The sequence below is a fragment of the Mytilus edulis genome, chromosome 1 (assembly GCF_963676685.1).
Source record: "Mytilus edulis chromosome 1, xbMytEdul2.2, whole genome shotgun sequence".
Lineage (NCBI taxonomy): Eukaryota > Metazoa > Mollusca > Bivalvia > Mytilida > Mytilidae > Mytilus > Mytilus edulis.
Window position 1 is genome coordinate 32,716,857 of NC_092344.1, and position 19,069 is coordinate 32,735,925.

General features: G+C 30.8%; 1 protein-coding gene across 1 annotated transcript; it reads left to right on the plus strand.

Moving 5' to 3' along the window:
• Window positions 1–359: 359 nt before the first annotated feature.
• LOC139481127 (ribosome production factor 1-like) lies at window positions 360–14,511 on the plus strand. Its single transcript, XM_071264240.1, has 9 exons — window positions 360–532; window positions 2,027–2,083; window positions 2,618–2,695; window positions 3,650–3,745; window positions 4,209–4,362; window positions 11,371–11,453; window positions 11,672–11,850; window positions 13,458–13,584; window positions 14,236–14,511. Exons 1-9 carry the CDS (start codon window positions 386–388, stop codon window positions 14,275–14,277), a joined length of 963 nt encoding a protein of 320 aa, XP_071120341.1. The 5' UTR covers window positions 360–385; the 3' UTR covers window positions 14,278–14,511.
• Window positions 14,512–19,069: the final 4,558 nt, after the last annotated feature.

Sequence of the window (19,069 nt, forward strand, 5' to 3'; positions counted from 1 at the left end):
AATATAGTAATACAAATAGACAGGAAATACTTAAAATATAAAATAAACATTGATTAACAAAATTTTAATCTGCTAACCGAGTCCCTGTGAATAGTTCCAGCCTTTGATCACAATTTAATTTTTGACGCGAACGTCTACGAGAGCACCCCACCAACTACGGCGCTCTTCGATAGTTTTGCGAATCGTTGACTGTAGATTACTGAGGGAGCAGTACTTTTATTTATATCACTAAGATGTATTTAAGGGACATACGATAATTAAATACGAGTTTGAAAACAAAATTAAGTGATTGATTTATAATAATTGCCTGATCTAATAAAAGGACGAGTCTTTTATAAAGTTGTGATAAATACAAAAAGGGAAGTAAACGAATTCTCCCTTCAAAATGGCTGCTAAAGGAAAACAAGAAAACGTGGGGAGCGATGAAGAAGAAGAAACTGTCCAAACTATTCCCCAACGAAATATATCAGGCATTAGAAACAAAATACTCAGAAATGAAGCATATAAAAAACTCAAAAAAGAAAAAGCAAAGGTACGAAACAGGATAACACGGGTCAAAACAGTTTTCTATACTGACATACTGATTACTGTTGGAAATTTATTATATAGGTGGATTTAGGTAGTGTCCTGGACCCCCATTTTATGGGGAAAAATTGTTGACTATAGAGAATCACTGAGACATGACTGGAGCAGGCCCTCTTAAGCAGTCTGTGGGCCCCCTTATGAAAATTTGCTCAGTATTTGCATGTGTCTCCGCACCATAAGAAGATACAATGTATTCTCAAATTTAAATCTGTCCAAAGCAGTGCTACCTACATTTTTTGTACATTGTACATGTAACTTGTAAAGGATATGAATCATGTAAGCTATTAGGATAGATTACTTACATTTTACGACACATATACTTCATATATTTTTAATTAGAGTAGTGGATCACTATTAACTTTTCAGACTTAACATGGTAAGGAGTGTAATTAGATATAAAGGTGTTAAATGATGAAAATTGAAACCTGCACAAAATTTATAAGTTCTTGTTAATTGTTAAGCTGCACACCTATATCAGTTAAGCAAGTATAATATGTAAATATTATCATGCGATGAGAAATTTCATTAGGACATTCCAAGATGAGGGGTCAGTAGAAGCCATGGCTTATGAAAGGACCCCCAGATAAAGCCATGGCTTATGTAAGAACCCCCAGATAAAGTTTTAAAGTAGACACAATTGGTAGATTTGGTAATTTATGACATTTCTGTATATCTTCATATCTTCAAAGCTTAAGATTCTTTGAATTACTTTTGGTTTCAAAGGCTTGAAATAAACAGACAATACCATGGCTAAAAGAGAAAAAAGGCAAACAGAAAAACAATAGTTCACAAGACACAACAAAGAAAACTAAAGACTAAGCAACACCAACCCCCCCTCCCCCCCAAAAAAAACAACTGGTTAGATCTCAGGTGTTCCTGAGGGATAAGCAGATCCTGCTCCACATGTGGAACCTGTTGTGTTGCTCATGTTATTATAAACCTGATAAATAGTCTAATTTTGTAGGTCATATTTGTGAAAAGGGAACGTGATTGTAGTTACGACATTAGGAACATATCTGATATCATCTGTGAAACAGATATTCCATAATGGTCAAATCAAGACAAAAGCCCCATTTCAAAACTGATTGTTTATTGTTGTAGTCTAAATCAGGCCTTTTGTTTCTCTTTTAATTGATTCACAATTTTTCATCCTTTTAATTTTATAGCTTACAATACAGTGTAAATTGTTCATTGTTGAAGGCCATTAAGTTACCTGTCAGTCTTCAAATTTGTTCATTTGTCTTTGATGTATAGTTGTCTCATTTTGGCATTGCAAAATGCTACATCACAGTTTTATAATACTTATATGTTATATCAAGTTTTCTTGTTAGCCATGTTAGCTGCCAACTGTGAAATTTCCAAAGTTTACTTTTTCCTCTCACTGGTTATAGAAAAAGGCTGTAAAACACAACATTTTACCTTGTAAATATTTATATTTTAGACGAAAATAGAAGAAAAGAAGAAAAGAAAAAGAGAAGAAGAAGCTTCGGGTGAAAAGGTATGTAAATGTGAAACAGAATGGAAATTGAAACTTTACATGTATTAGTTGTTTTTGGGAAATTTTTCCTTTGTATAATTGTCTTATACATGTAGGGTTTTTGGTAGCTTCCAACTGTTTCTGTTCAACAACCTATTACCCATTCAATCTATTACATACATGTATGTATTATGAAATTCTATTATGATGCTACTGATGACAAAATGGAGGTGCAGTTCCATATTTTTCACTTTACCTGTCAGGAGTTAAAGTCCTTGATATTGTAAAACAGCACTTAATGCCCTTTTCTTGCAATATCATTTGATTTGTATTATATTTATGACAAAATGGAGGTCATGTGAGATATTGACGAATTCCACTTATAACTTTCAGGAGTTGTAAAATGTATGTCAGGTTTATATATTTACAAATTTTCTTGAAATAAATGAAATTTTTCATAAGGTGATAAAAATGTTTTAAGGGTTTGTGTATACAATGTACAAATAGCTTTTCAATGCTGTTAACCAATAGATTCAGTTAGATTTTGTTTTGTAGGAGCCAAAGAAAGTCCCCAAAACCATAGAAAGTATGAGGGTGTATGATGAGACCATGGTTAATCCAGACGACGAAGAGGTAAGTATCTAAATAAAAAAAATAGTGTATTTCTGGCTTGAACACTTATTTGAGTAAAGTATAATATTTATTGAAAATATTTCAGGATTAATGGTAAGGTCTTCATGACCAGTCTGTGAAACATTATATCATGAATCAATTAAAACAAGAGGAATGAAAATAATTTCTGTTTTTGCATATTTTTCATTTTCTGTACAGTTATGTGCCCTAATAATTTAAAAATTTAAACTTTCTGTCTGTATTTATTGTTTAATATCAAAATAGGGATTAATTTTATTGTTTTGAATCTGATTCAGGCAAATCAGTCTATTAACGGTTGCACTCTTGAACTAAACTATTGATATGTATATAGTCATAGATATTTCTAGGGTTCAAATTTATATTGATTTGTAGCTGACTAAAAATGTTATTGATGAGAAACAGAGTTTCTGGGTTAATTTGATTATTTTATCCGTAAGGTGGTACCAAACACTTCAGGGAGATAACTGTAAAATCAGCTAAACGTTTTAATCATGTTCTATTGTTTATGAAATAGTAAGCTTCTCGATGATCAAAATAAGTGTTTATTTAACTGAAATACATCCAATGAAATTTTTCCGTGAAAGTGATTAGTTCAAGGTTTTTTTGAAATTTTTATATTTTTTTGATGGGTCAGATTAGATATTCTGTCCAATTTTATGAAAATTAATTTGAGTCAAAGTGTTGGGTACCACCTTAATTGCTGTAACTTTTATTTTGATGAGTTAACTGTAATATAATTTTAGCAGAAACAATGTGAACAAATGTCAGACGGAAAAAATAACCAAAACTGTTTGAGTGGGTTCATAGTTCAATCCATATTACATGTATTATGATTGAACTTGTTCTACTTTAAAATTGAATAAAGCTTCTTTACTGAGTCCATAGATATGATGATACAGATTGGTAAATGTGTGAGTTTTTTTTTTATTACAGGTTATGTTAGATGAGGCTACAGATGAATTAGCTTCATATTTTAACAGAGAAACTCTACCTAAACTTCTTATTACTACCTGTGATAGACCTGGTGCGGTAAGTTACACAGAAATTTGTTATAGGATGTTTTTTTTTCACCAGAATTGAATTATTTATTCAGTATTTAATTAAACAAATAAGAGTTCATTAGCAAGATTTTTTTTAATTTCTGGAGTAATATTCTTTGAACAAAATACTGATTGTTTGCATTGGATTTTTTTTATTTCTTGAGTGAAGAGCCTTGAACAAAATACTGATTGTTTTGATTTTTTTTTAAAAACAAGAATTTTGTACCACAGTAATATAATTAAGGGACTATGATTTAGATTCTGTGTGTAATTATTTGCACTATGACTTCTTTCTAGTTTTCAGAAATTTTAGCAAAATGTTCATTAACTGTAATTGCTTTGAAGGATTATCAACAAGCTCTTTAAGAAAAAAACTAAAAATGTTTGGATGAAGCATTTATTAATTTATAAAAATGCACCTGTTAATAAATTTGATATGATATTTTTTTCAGAGAACAAATAAATTTTGTAAAGAGTTGAAGAAAATGTTGCCTAATGCAGAAATAAAATACAGAAGAGGTTTGGATTTAAAGAAAATTATACCACAGGCTATGGAAAGAGATTTTACAGATATTTTAGTGATAAATGAGGACAGAAAAGAGCCTAGTATCCTTTTTTATGCTTTTTGTACAATTTCAACATTGCTTTCTATCCATTCATACAATAATAATAATAATAATAATAATAATAATAATTCTTTATTTAAAGAGGGTTACACAGTTAGCTATAAAGCTAATCTTCCCTGAGGCCCCCATGAAATACAATGAAATATAACAAACAATTACAAAATATCAAACAGACACACATACATGAATAATGAAATAAAAAATTGTTATGAAATATACAATTTTCAAAACAGGTAAAAGTTACAAATTCATATATGACATGTATAGTATTGGCATCAACAATATCATAAGTTTGAGTAAGTGTGTGAAAATTATTATGCAAATAAAAAACGCACAGCTTCTTAATGTTCCATCAAGTAATTTTTTAAATCTTTTTTGAATGAGCTTGTACTTGAGGTTGATTTTTTCAGGGATATTGGTAAGTTATTGAACAGATATATCATGTTAAGGAGGGGTATTTGCGAAAAATACCAGTCGAGAGAATGTTAAATTTCACGAGCCGTAAGGCGAGGGAAATTCATTCTCAAGACTGGTATTTTCGCAAATACCCCTCAATAACATGATATATCTGTTTAATTACACCGATTATTAATGTACTAAAACGCATTGATGATCATGACGTTTCAAGCGTCCAGTTGGATAGAGTATTTTTTGACAAATACCGCGGCAGAGAGGGTAAAAAAAGGCATATCCTTTTAGCAAATACCCCGGCGGCGTTAAAAATGAACGATATTCATTTGATAATAGTAAATTGGTGAAAAATACACTGGCTATTAACCAATCAAAACCCCGGATTCTTATATATTAAAGGTGTAATTATCCATAAAAAAGATCCTGAATATATAAAAGATTTCTTATAAAGCTCTGTTTTGGCTTTTGGAACTTGTAAATTTTTGCAAGAGGCATTTCTCAAACGGTTTGGTTTATTTCTGGCATTTCTTTAAATTTTTCAGTGAGATATACAGGGGCTTCATTCTTAAGGCATTTATGCATCAAAACTGATTTGTGGTATGAGATTCTGTTCTCTACTGTCATCCATCCAAGCTGTTAAAACAGTGGAGCTGATGATGAAAGTGGATCAGCATCTAAAATAAGTCTTGCAGCCCTTTTCTGCAATTTTATTATTCTAACTAGCTCATTTTTAGCACAACCACTCCAAATAATACAACAATAATCTATCAGTGGGAGAATATAACCATTATAAAATAATTTTCTTAGATCAACAGTTAGAAATTTCTTGATTTTAGAGAGTAAAAAAAGTCTAGATGAAATTGATGAACATAAGTAATTAATATGGCCTGTCCAGGACAGATTAGAGTCAATTCTAACACCTAAAAGTTTTTCAACTGATGATTTTTGAAGAATATTATTCTCTATAGTTAGAACTGGTTCTGCTTGATTTAAACACAGCCTTTGTCTTGTACCTATAACCATACATTTTGTCTTATTCGAATTTATGAACTTGCTATTGTCATGACACCATTTTTCGACACATTGGAGATCATCTTGTACTTTTAATTGCATATCACAAATAGTCTTTCATGATGTACCGTATGCATAGTTTTGTCATCAGCATACAAGTCTGTATGGCAGTTTTTGATGTGTAATGGAAGGTCATTTATGAACAAAACAAACAAAATGGGACCAAGTATTGAGCCCTGTGGAACACCAAAATTTATAAATTTGTTATCAGAAAACTGATTATTTATATGGACTTGCTGTGTTCTTTCACTCAAAGATGATTTTAAAAAATCAACAGTATCTTCATGGAAGCCATAAATTAGAAGTTTTTTACATAGAATTTCATGATCAACAACATCGAAAGCTTTCTTAAAATCCAAGAGGACGGCCAAATTGATATTTCCATTATTCATTTCATGTAGCCATTTATCAATAATATTAATGAGGGCAGTTTGACATGAATGGTTGGGTCTAAAACCAAACTGGGAAAGGTGTAAAATATCAAACTTTGTCAAATATTTATACAGATGTTTAGATACATGTCTCTCAATTAATTTTTATACAATTAATTGTGATACAGTGTCACAGCATCCGATGCCTCGTGTAAGGAGAGTGCCACGTTCTTTGCACCTTAAGAACCCTTGCAACAACTCTTTGAGGGGTCCGTGGGTGGCCTGTTGCAAGGCAAAATTTCTGTCCCTATCCAATATACCCTCATTTTCCAGTGGCAGTCCAAATTTCCCCGACCTTCATCCCAGATGGCCTCTATTGTATCAACCTACCTATTGTATTTATTGTGAACTTGTTCTCGTCCTGAATATGCATGAAATATTTGCCACTGGACGTTAAGCAACCAACAATCAATCAACCAAGCAGTGTCACAGCGATGGGTTAAGAATTTAAAAAGAAACAACAGATATTAGTTAAGTTACCGACATTTCTCTATTTGTATAAATAACCATTTTACAATTTTTACAACAGAAGCACCTCTCAAAAAAAATGTGTGTAAAGTCGATACTTTAACAACCATATAACTACAAACAGAAGCATTCAATCTTATAATCACAAATTGATGATTAAACCCAGAAATTAAAAGTTGAATAAATCATTTCCTTGGCTAGGATTTTTCAAAAAATTGTTCCTAACTAAAAAGTTACAAAATGTGTAAATTTTTTGTTGAGAGCAAGAACAGTCATTATACGCTCCACCTTTAAGTCCTTGTTTGTCCAACAAATATTTCATCATACTTTTCTCCGAAAATTCTGAGCAGAATAAGCGCATTTCATATCTGTCATATTCCTTCTTTCTGTTTTCCAATACATTGAATTTTTCAATTTGTTGAATGAACATTTTCCTCGCCCATTTCTCCTATACTGTACTACTAAAAAGTATAACTCCATTTTTCATCAGCAGCTTAAAGGGAAAATTCGCGATTTTTTACTTATGGTTTAAATATGTTCATTATGACAAAATATATATATTCACAAAGTTTTATCGCTATATGTCCAGTAATAAAGGAGAAATTCAACAATTAATGAAATTTTTTTAACTACTTCCTGTAGGTCGTGACGTTTTCTCCTGGTTTTTGCATGCCGGGATTTAAAATACAATCAGTAAAAGTCTTGGTTTTTAATGATATTTAAACGTAATCGTAAGCGCGCCGATGACTTATGGTTTATCTAATAAACATCCGATAATAAGAAGATAAGACGCACAGACGTGCAATTGTACACATTCATGAGATAAATTTTCTATGTTAAACGTATATATTCGAATTATTTTAGTAGACAACCAAAAAAGTTATAAATTTATTAATTAATGCATTTTCGGACTGATATATGAGGTGAACAAATTAAAGTACAATAATCTGTAAAGACAATATGTTGGTGTACTCTTATTGACCTTTTACTATCTCTGCTTTGACTAGATTTATACGATGTGTGTATTCACGGTTCTGTGGCAAATTGAATACTCTTAGATGGCTTGTTGAAAGGTAAATTGTTATTTGCACTTCGGTATTTAACCACGCCTCTAGGGCACACCTTGCCAGGTGTGACTATCTATTCGGATCAGTGGATTATAAAACAAGGGAGCATTCAATATACACATCTATAATACTAATTCAAGTTTCAAGTTTGTTACAAATAAAAATAGATCGCCGTGGAATTATTTAATTATATTTGTTGTATCATTTATTTCAATTCAAATAAATTAATTTACTAAGTAATAAAATTTAAACAATTTTCGGTTAAGACGGGAAACTTAATTCATGTGTCAGAATGAAATGATATACACCTCTTGTCCTTGATGTATGTCTCATTAAAAAGGGGGAATTAGAAATAGCTTTACCAAAGCATTTTGATTTTCTTTATTAGGCAAAAAATGTACGAGAACACTTACATTTAGACTTTTGAAAGCCATGTATTAATATATATCTGAAACTATCTGAAGATAAGTAGATAAATCTACCGAAGCGGAGTATAATATGTACGAACAAAGAAAAATACTTTTGTTTTTAAATCTTTGCACATTCATGATTAATTATTGTTATCTATTACTCATTCAATTACTTAATTGGTACCTAAAATATGTCTACCGCTTGGCATTAAAACTCGGTGTAGTAGGAAGGGTTTTATTACATATACTAGATTATATTATTTGGATGAGGATTTGAGCTATCCTATAAAACACTTTTATTAGTTAACTACATTCGAGCCCAAAGGATATTAACTTAAATGATTCAATTAACTTTACTCACATATTACTTATATTTCTATCTTATGATTTTTGCGTGCTTGTTTTTATAGAACAGTTTATATATGGTCCAAAAATTTATCATAAAATCATAAATAAAAATATCTTGTTCGGAGAATGATAGTACTATAACAGTGGTTCCAGTCAGTCAAAAGAGTCAGATTTTGACGAGTATGGTCATATTGGGTACGCACTAGAGCCAGGGTATACCGAAGAAGAGCTCCATAAAATGGAAGCTGCAGAAAGTTCCCGAAATCAAGATATCCTTAGCAACCATCGCTAGTTTTTAAAACACAGATTGGTGTTCGTGTACTAACTGCATACTTATGCCGTTATTAACGGAATGTCTATGTTGCCACTAATTTACTCTCTTTGATCGTAATATTGAATTGGGTGAATGCATAAGTAACAGCATCGATTTCATAACAGTTTGTCTGAACCCGGTTGTTCTTGAAACTAACTATATAAGTTTTTTTTAAGTACAATCGTATTCATATTATACATGTTAAATGAATGAACAAATATTAAACCTATCTGTTTATTGTTTTCCGTCCATGTCTGCTCATCGCCAGAAATAAAGTTTGTCGCACGAAAAAATGGTGTTAATTCCAGAGTCAAAATTTAAAGAGCTTATTTTCCAGGTTTTCTGGTATTGTTCGAAAGAGAATTGACCTAACAGAAGAATTACTATCTTAGGCTGTCAGTAACACATGTAGAGTAGTGGGTCGTTGTTGGACATGCAAATCTTATAAAGTGTATCATCTGTTAAATTTGCAGGTCACTGAAAGGGGAAGTTCCATACGGAAGTAGGTTTTGAGATTGATTTTTTTTTTATATCCAGTGACACATTTTACATGCGTATTCTTGAACGTTTGATACATCATTTACTCTCAAATTGCAAAACGAAAACTTCCACTTGTATTTATAGTATTTGTTGAAATAGTCCTCGTCTCACAACGTATAATACTCTATCTATTTGACCAACGATGTTCAAAAACAAAAGACAGCGAATTTTATGTCATCTTTCCCTATTTTTGAATGTAACTTATAAGGCTGTTCAACTGGCAAGAATACCGCCAGAGACATATATACATGTCTCTGATACCGCTAAAGCGAACAAGCAGTTTATTCTTTAAATTGCTATCATATCACGGCAAGAAAGAAAATAAATCCCGAAATTGATTTGAAACTTTAATACTCAATAGTTTTCCTAGAAAATACTCACACCCCTTTGGGATTATTAGTGTACGTCCAGTTGCATATATTTTACATGAATGTCGGAACAATTGTGATGATGACGAATTTCTTCCTTTATTCGAGAACAATCTAATGATACATAAAACTGGGATTTTACTATGTTCATAACTTCGATGAACCAAAGCAAGATATACATCGACCTGTATTTAAATCAAACTGGTTCTCTTCTTCTTCTTCTTCTTCTTTTGGTATACAATATAGTCTGATACATGTATATATTTTAAATTGCACTATAGTTCCGTAACTTTCTATCCAGGCGTATACGCCAACATCGACAAGTGCGTACATTTTTTAAATCAATATTTTTGGTATGTACCAGTCTGTCCTTTACTATAATTGACAAATTACATTTTCCCAAATTAACCCTCGGAAAAAATATGTATATAGATTTTTATTTCTTCAAATCTTTTTTTTTTTTGTGGTATTTTTTATATTTTCATAAATAATATTCTTTACACCAGAAATGTTATTTATAAACAAGCGTACGAGTTAAATTATTGGCATCATATCACTTTCGGACACACAAGACAGAGATGTGTATTATACACCTGATAGTTCAAAATGGAAAGTTATAAGTCTGCCGTGTACACTGATCAATACCTACAGAAGTGAAACGATGCATGAACTTGCAAGCCCGGCAGGAAATCGCTTGAATACCCGGACGTGTCACCTGAGTCCTCACACCCCTCACAATACCTTTGGGAGTTATACCTTTAGCCATGCTGGTGATCAGATGAGGAAAGATCCGAATTTATTTGAATAAAGTTTATTACTTTAAAGAATTATGAACGAATTAGATTTTTGAAAACAATTTTCACGGAACACTTATTTATTATTTGAACTGTGACTCTTTAACTAATTCCAATATTAACAGTTTAAAAATAACAGATATATAATAATGGTCATTTAAAAAAAAATAAGAACATTTTCCGTATCAAGTTTATAGTTAGTCAGATAAAACAATCGTACGATTGACAAGATATCGACACGCAATTACGACTACATCGGTTACTGTAGTTTTGGTCCTTTGTGTTTTATAGACATATCGTGATTATAATCGTAGAAGATGACAAGATGGCGGAGCGTAGAAAATTGATACTCAAATTTTAAAATCGATGTTGATCTCTTATCTAGCGGAATAAAACTTTAATATCTATAAATTTGAGCCTTTTTATACAGAATGGACATAATATCAATTTTTGATTTTTTTGCGAAGTTTCCCTTTAAAAGTCATGAGTATTAACTCTAATGTGCTTTTGCATATCTGACAGACATCTAATTCTTGTTTTCAAATACTTTTGATTATGAGCAAGGGTATGCTATATAAATGCATGACAGACACTGTGGGTGTTCTAACTGAACTGGTTTTGTACTAGGACATCAACCATCTTTTTAAAAATCTTAAAACACCATATGATTGATGTTGCTCAGTCAAAATGATGAAATCCTCATGAAGCATCTATGTACTGTAATAATTTTTTTGGAATGATGAAATGGATTCCTTAATGATAATAAGATGGTCTAGTCATAACACATTTACCAGAGGGACCAACAGCTCACTTTAAACTTAGTAATCTCAGATTGTCAACAGAATTAAAGGTTAGTATCAAGCAATGAAATTATTGTTGTTCTATAAAAGTATGGTAGAAAAAAGATACTCTTACAGATACATTTGTGTTAAAATTGAAAGAATGGAGGTAAACAAATTATATAGCAGCTTTAAGTGACTTATATGATGAATTTTTATAAACTAAAGTATATGTTTGTGAAATAAAAGAATATTTTGTTACCAATATCAAACCTTTCTTTCTTTGCAGAGGCCTGGAGGAATGAGTGCACACAGACCAGAAGTGATATTAAACAATTTTAACACAAGATTGGGACACAGTGTTGGACGATTATTAGCTTCATTGTTCCCCCATGATCCACAGTTTGATGGGAGAAGAGTTGTTACATTTCATAATCAAAGAGATTTTGTATTTGTACGGCATCATAGGTAAACATGATTTGATGTATATATTTCAGTATATAAATTTTCAATGATGATACTCACTCATGGTAAAATTGTTTCAGAAGATGTACATGTCTGGTAGATAGGAGTCACATAACTTTGACCTTGATATATGGACCAGTGATCAGGTTGTCATCTCAGATTCTATGTACAATAGATCAACTGTATTTGTTGTATGGAATGTTTGTAAGGTGCACATATCCATCTAGCTGGTTTCTGCTCTATGGTCGGGTTGTTATCTCTTTGACACATTCCCCATTTTCATTCTCAATTTTATTCATCTAATCTTGTCCTCATAGTTAATTTGTCAAGTCTCTTACTTTCATACTACTGTGGATTCATTTATTTTCGTCGGTACCAATTTTCTTGAATTAAGAAAACTTACATGTTGGTGGATATATAATTTCGTGGTTTTGCTGAGATCTACATACAAACCTATAGAAAATTTATTATCATTTGAACAAATAATTTCGTTGTAACCAATACTCCAAGAAATCCATGAAAATTGGTATCCAACAAATAATAATAAATCCACAGTATAAGCATATTCTATATCGTAAGCCTCAGGCATTTCTCAGGTTAAGTATGAATATTTCTTTCGTTAGGCTGTATATGACCTTTTTTACAGTTGAGTGATTTTATCACATAGGAAAAATCAGTCACCTGTGTACTATAAATACCAGTGTAACCTTCTTCGGAGCCTCGTTTTAAAGCAACAAGGCAAACCCATGGTAAAATCAAAAGTTCAGAAACTCAATTTATTGGTCCAATTACGGGAGGGTTATCCAAAACTCAATATCAAACTTCTACCAAGTTAAATATATATATACTAAAATAGTCATCTGCACAACATATCTTGGGAGGGAATTTAACCCTCGAAGCCTCCTGGCTTCCTCATAGAATGCCCCTCATCCTTCACATACATGCTTGGATGATGGGCTATTATAAATTATATTTAGTTTGGAATGATTGTAAGATGTACAAGTCTGGAAGGCAGGGTTCATCTTACATTGGCCTCATTTACATAGATATTCATCGATAATTTAAGTTTAAGTTAAACCTTTACCTTAATCACTTTCAACATAAATTCATTCATGGTCTGCTCTCTGGCTCTCAAGTGAGAAAAAAAATGAAATAGGTATCAAATAAAATTCAGACATCTGATAATATTTTCTGCAGGCAGATATAACCTTTTGCATAGGCATTCCATTAAATATTTGGGAAAAGAATAAATAACTTCTAACTTCTAGAGATCTTTCTCTTTCAGAATTGTATGGCACCTATATGATTGTTACTGTAAAATATATTGAAAGATTTTTCGCTATGATCATTTAATATGTTGTTGTCATTATTCTTTTTGCTAATCAGATATGCTAATTTGCACTGGAAATTTTGGCCTGACAACATAGCAGCATCCACCATGAGGAACAGGATAATGCACACACACAACTGTTAGAAAATAAAGTTAACAATTTTGTGTTCATTAGTTTAATATTTTTTATAATTTTTAATTTTCTTGATGTTATCCAGGACTTTGTCCTCATATCATATGATGTGGAATAAATTGCATACTGTTGTGATTCTTTTTACAGGTATGTGTTTAGAAATAACAAAAAAGTGGGTTTACAGCAGTTAGGACCAAAATTTACATTGAAGCTGAGATCTTTACAGAAAGGAACATTTGATTCAAAATATGGAGAATATGAGTGGATACACAAGGTAATCTTTTACACTCCATGTTTATATTGATACACAAGGTAATCTTTTACACTCCATGTTTATATTGATACACAAGGTAATCTTTTACACTCCATGTTTATATTGATACACAAGGTAATCTTTTACACTCCATGTGATACACAAGGTAATCTTTTACACTCCATGTTTATATTGCTTATTGAATGCTTAAAACCATTCATTTCAAGATATGTAAGTAGTAAGAACTAATGTGTTTTGATGTTTTTCACTTAAAATATAATAAAACCGAGGTATAAAGTGATCCTGGTGTTGTTCCTCCATCTATTTGTCTGTACAGACCAACTTTTTAAACTAAATATGACTTTCAACAAAACTAGCACATACTCATTGTTGATTTATGTTTTTGTGCATCAACAATTGTATTTTTTTATCAGAACAGTTTATGTTGTTTCATGCAAAAACATGTACTCTTCAATATTATATTTTAGGGGTGTACATTTAGATTGCTTTATTTACATGCAGTAAAATTTAATTGCATAAAAAACACCATTACTCAATATTTGCCTTTCATAATTTGAACCAAAAAAAATTTAAGATTTTTTATTGTTTAGTTTTATAAATTATATTATACATTTTAAAACAAGTTCTTATGAATACATTTTCTTTTTACAGCGCCATGAGATGGATTCAAGCAGAAGGAAATTTCATTTGTAACAAACTATCATACTTAATCATCATTAGGCTTTGAAGGAAATGAAAAGGAAATTAGTCTTGGAGATATTGATAATAAGTGAAGATCCAAGTTTATATGAATGGTTTTTGTCAGTATTACCTAGCTGATGAATTTGCAAGGAAAAAATTATTTCACATTGAGAAAAGGAAAGGACCAGAAAGAATGGAAAATGGATATTGTTAATGTTTGTAAATTAAATAAATTATGTAAAGTTGTTTTAGAATTGATTTTATGTTACAAAGATTACAGTCAATTTTAATTTTGAAAATAACTGTCATTACGAAATATACAATACTGTACATGTTACATTTTAAGGACAATTTACATTTGTATTGTCACATTTTGGACACATACAAATCCATATGTTTAGGAAAGGAAAGAAAGTGTGGAACCTTTGTCAATTGTATCTTGTTAATATTCATTCTAGGTGTCTATATTTCATTCACGGCATCTCTTCATTCATTGAAAAAAAAAATCCTTTACAGTTCTTCTTTTAAAGCATGCAAAACAAACAATTGATTAACTTGCTTGCTATATTTGTTTGGATGTTTGTAAACAACAGGTAGGTAGTCTATTTCAGTGTGTTTACTATTTACTGATTTCAGAAAAATCAGACAACCACATTTAGAGTTTTTTCCCTTGAAATCTTAATTTTTAGTAAACAAAAGTAAATCTGAAAAGTTAAAGCAGGTCAATGTCTCTCCTAATTAATTTCCAGAAAAATCAAGACGACCCATTTGGAGTTATTGCCCCATAAATACAAATTTCTCCTGGCCGAGAGGGATAAGTGAGCTTTTCTCATCACTTGGTGTTGTCTTTTGTCATTGTCAAGTGTGATATTGAGGATTTTCACTTTACCAATCAGGAGTTATGGTCCTTGTAAGATTGGGAAAAGGCACTTTCTGTGGTTTCCATGCAATAATTCATTACCTGTGAACTAAAACTTCAGATTTTTAAATATTTTGTCTACTTATAAAACATTTGAGGTCAACTTTAATATGTATGATTTGCTCATTTGCTGTTCAGGAGTACTGGTTATCTAGAAATTGGAAAATAGCATGTTGTAGCATGTTTATCTATTGTAAGAAAAATTCATAATATCTAATAAAATTTGTAGATTTACCTAACAAAGTCCTTATATTTGTATAAAGTAACATCCATTTATAGTGGAAAATTGTTTTAAATAAACTACAATTAAAATTGCTTGCTAGTCCCTCTCTGTGATTAATAATAGATTACTCTGGTTAATTTCCCTATCAATCTACCATGAAGGGGAGATAAATAATTTGTCTTTCATTTATAGTCTTTTTCAAAAATGATGAACGGTTCTTTATATTGGTATGTAATTATTTTGAACGTTTCAAATTTATGAAATTATATTCGTACATCAATGTCTTTGTCTTCGAATCGGCACATAATACAAAGGAATGTCACTCTTGCATACAAATGGCTCATCAATATAATTAATTAACTGTGCATTCGTGCTCCACCTTCAATGAAGATTCTAAATTATAAATATAACCAAAAGTTGTTAATCTATAGGACAGTGAAGACTACTGAAAGCTAAACCACTGTAAAAAATATTTCTTTGAAATTTTTTAAAAATTACTCAGAAAAATACTTGAGCCACTTAACTTTCATACCTCATAATTAACGTTTTTACACAATATTTTAATAAAGTAGTTAAAGATTATTTGCTTCTAAAAGTGTAAGACGCAATACAAATCGTATGCTTGCATCAACTTACCCAAATACAGTTTTGATAAGGTCCTGAAAATTTCGACATTGTTTTGTTTATTTTTATCAATACCGGTTTGAAACAAATCACAAGTAAATGTTTAGATCCGACTAAATACCTATATCCCGATATCGTCAGGTAAATATGCTACATGTTGTGTCATATTTGATCATGACTAATAAACTGATCAGCCAATGCTTTTTAAATTTTGATATATTAATATTCGTAATGATGACAAAATGGAGGTTAAGTCTGGTATTGACAATTTTCTCTCTTATCGTTCAAGACTAAGAGTCCTTGATAGATTGCAAAAGAGGAACAGAAAATAGCAGGTCAACAATCAAGAAAATACCATACAATAAGAATATATCAATTTTATTTGTACTACCTCTTAAGTTTAACATTAGTCATTTTAGTTTAACATTGGTCCATTTCAAAATATACAGAAAATCTGCTATGCTGTCAATTTGATGGATTATTTCTTGTTCTGTAAAAGTGATTTTTTTTTCAAACCAGACTAGAAAATATTTGTTAGGATTTTGTAATTATTTATTAAACAATTCAATGCTTTGGGGCATTCTGATTGAAAATATTTCTTGTTGGCGTTTGTTTTTGTACCTGTCTAGTGTTTTGTTGTTCCGTCCCTTTTCTCTCATAGTTGATGTTATATTTGAAAAAAACATGGAAAAACTTCATTTTGGCAAAGTATAAACAAATTTTATCCGAAGAAATATTTACAGATTTTTTAATTTCAAAGGTAAAGGGCATTCTTATGGACAGTATTTTATGTGAGTATTTGTTTTCGTAGAGGTTCAGTTTTTCTGTTGTTCTGTTTTGCCCTCATAGTCCTCATAGTTGGTGTGGTCATTTTTGTCTCGCTTGATGGAGTTAAAAAGCGAGACATAAGTATGGTGTTTTTGGCGACGGTGGCAAAATCAACAATGTATTACTTTGTGATTAGGTCTAGATTATGGTGAACTATTAAAGATATTTAATAAGCAGTTGTATAAGTTTTGGCACATCTCATTACTATGAAGATTATTTGGAACCGCCCCCTCAGTCATGGTGCATTGACTGAAACTTTTGCTTAGTTTTCATGTATTAGTTTGTGGTTAAGTCAGTTTATGGGAAACCTGTAGTGGTATGTTAATGATAATTGATATGCAGTTGTATAAGCTTTTGCAAAGCTCATTTCCATAGAGATTATTTGGCCCAACCCACCAGTCATGGTCTTCAGTTAGGGTTTATTGACTTTGAATATTTGCAAAACTTACATGTCAAAGTGTTGATTTTTTAATTTAAATATTTGCATTAACGAAATTACAAAAAAGCATGACATATCTCTGTGATAACAGTTTATTATAAATTTACTGTTGCAAAAGTATAAATTATTCGAAAAACTAAGGATTTTCTTATCCCAGGCATAGATTACATAAGCAGTATTTGGGACAACTTTTGGAATTGATGCTATTCAACTTTGTACTTGTTTGGCTTTCTAAGACAACTTTTGGAATTGATGCTATTCAAATTTGTACTCGTTTGGCTTTCTAACTATTTTTATCTGAGCTTCACTGATGAGTTATGTAGACGAAATGCGCGTCTGGCGTATTCAATTACAAGCCTAGCACCTTTGATCACTATTTACACCACTGGGTCGATGCCACTGCTGGTGGACGTTTATTCCCGAGAGTATGACGAGCAAAGTAGTCAGCACTTCGGTGTTGAGATAAATATCAAGTATATGGTAATTTTTTTGGAAAGATTTGAACTTGTTCTAAATCTCTCCATAGGCACTGGCCTCAAATATAGTTCCCTATAGTTTTCATATATGTGCACATAATATACATATAAACTGTAAAAAAAAATGGGTATTTATTTTTGGGACAGTTCATTCAAGAATGTATGTTGATGAAAAGGCTTGTTTAAAAACATTTTGAACAGGTAATTGAGTATTGATACATTACTAGATGATTGACAACTGTCATTATCATCAACCATTCAGGAACAATTACAATGCCCCACCTCCTAAACTGTCAATCAAATTGACCACATTACTTATCAACATCAGTCTTACATAATTATACAGACCAGAGTTTCAATATACATCCCAATATACAAATATCAATGAGTATTTGACCCCATTAGAGAAATACACAAATGCATGAAATGTATATACATGTTTGATATATAAAATGATAGATTTATTGCTTTTGATCTAAATTACATGAAGTGATCCTGTATATTATATCTGAAAGATTAACGATTCATTAAGGATTAACAAGATATTTACAAAAATGAAATATAAATATGAATATATAAAAGGTATTCAAGTAAGGTCTCTAATTTACTTGATAAATTTCCAATCATCATCTGCAATTAATCAACAATTAAGGTCAGTTCACTTTTTTTTTAATCAGTAATTGGCTTGAAACAGTTTTAAAATTATAAAACTTTCAATTGATTATAAACCATTTTTTATTAGTTTATTCCCCATCAATCATTATGTCTATTTTAGTCATTTGAATTTTTATAAGAAGTAAATATATATTTTTGCAATCAAGAAAAAATCCACATTTCAATAAAATAAGTTTTTTTAATTTGTTTACATTGAAAAAGCACATTTTCAATGCCCTTTGCTGAAAAAATACTTTTTAAATTGATCAAAAGGCACTCTACAACTTTTAATTTTCAATGTCATATAACCTATGTTTTAAACTATACAATGCCCCAAAACAACATTTTAGATTATTTTTATATATAGCTGTTGGTCTAGATCTTATGTCTTACAAGGGTAGTTGGTAACATTTAGTAGAAGAAATTTCAGCAATAGTGCTTAATACCATACCTTAATATGAAATTATTCAAACTACCCTTCCAATTTCCATGAGTGATTTCCATCACTTTGATTAAATTTACTGTTGTAAAGTATAAATTATTCGAAAAACTAAGGATTTTCTTATCCCAGAAATAGATTACCTTAGCAGTATTTGGCTCAACTTTTTGGAATTTTGGGTCCTCAATGCTCTTCAACTTTG

Bases quoted from the DNA above. Each gene is read 5' to 3' on its own strand.
- LOC139481127 (XM_071264240.1), top strand. From the start codon at position 386: ATGGCTGCTAAAGGAAAACAAGAAAACGTGGGGAGCGATGAAGAAGAA. The intron at 2,696-3,649 runs GTAAGTATCTAA...TTTTTATTACAG, and splicing joins TTAATCCAGACGACGAAGAG to GTTATGTTAGATGAGGCTAC. The intron at 11,851-13,457 runs GTAAACATGATT...TTCTTTTTACAG, and splicing joins GTATTTGTACGGCATCATAG to GTATGTGTTTAGAAATAACA.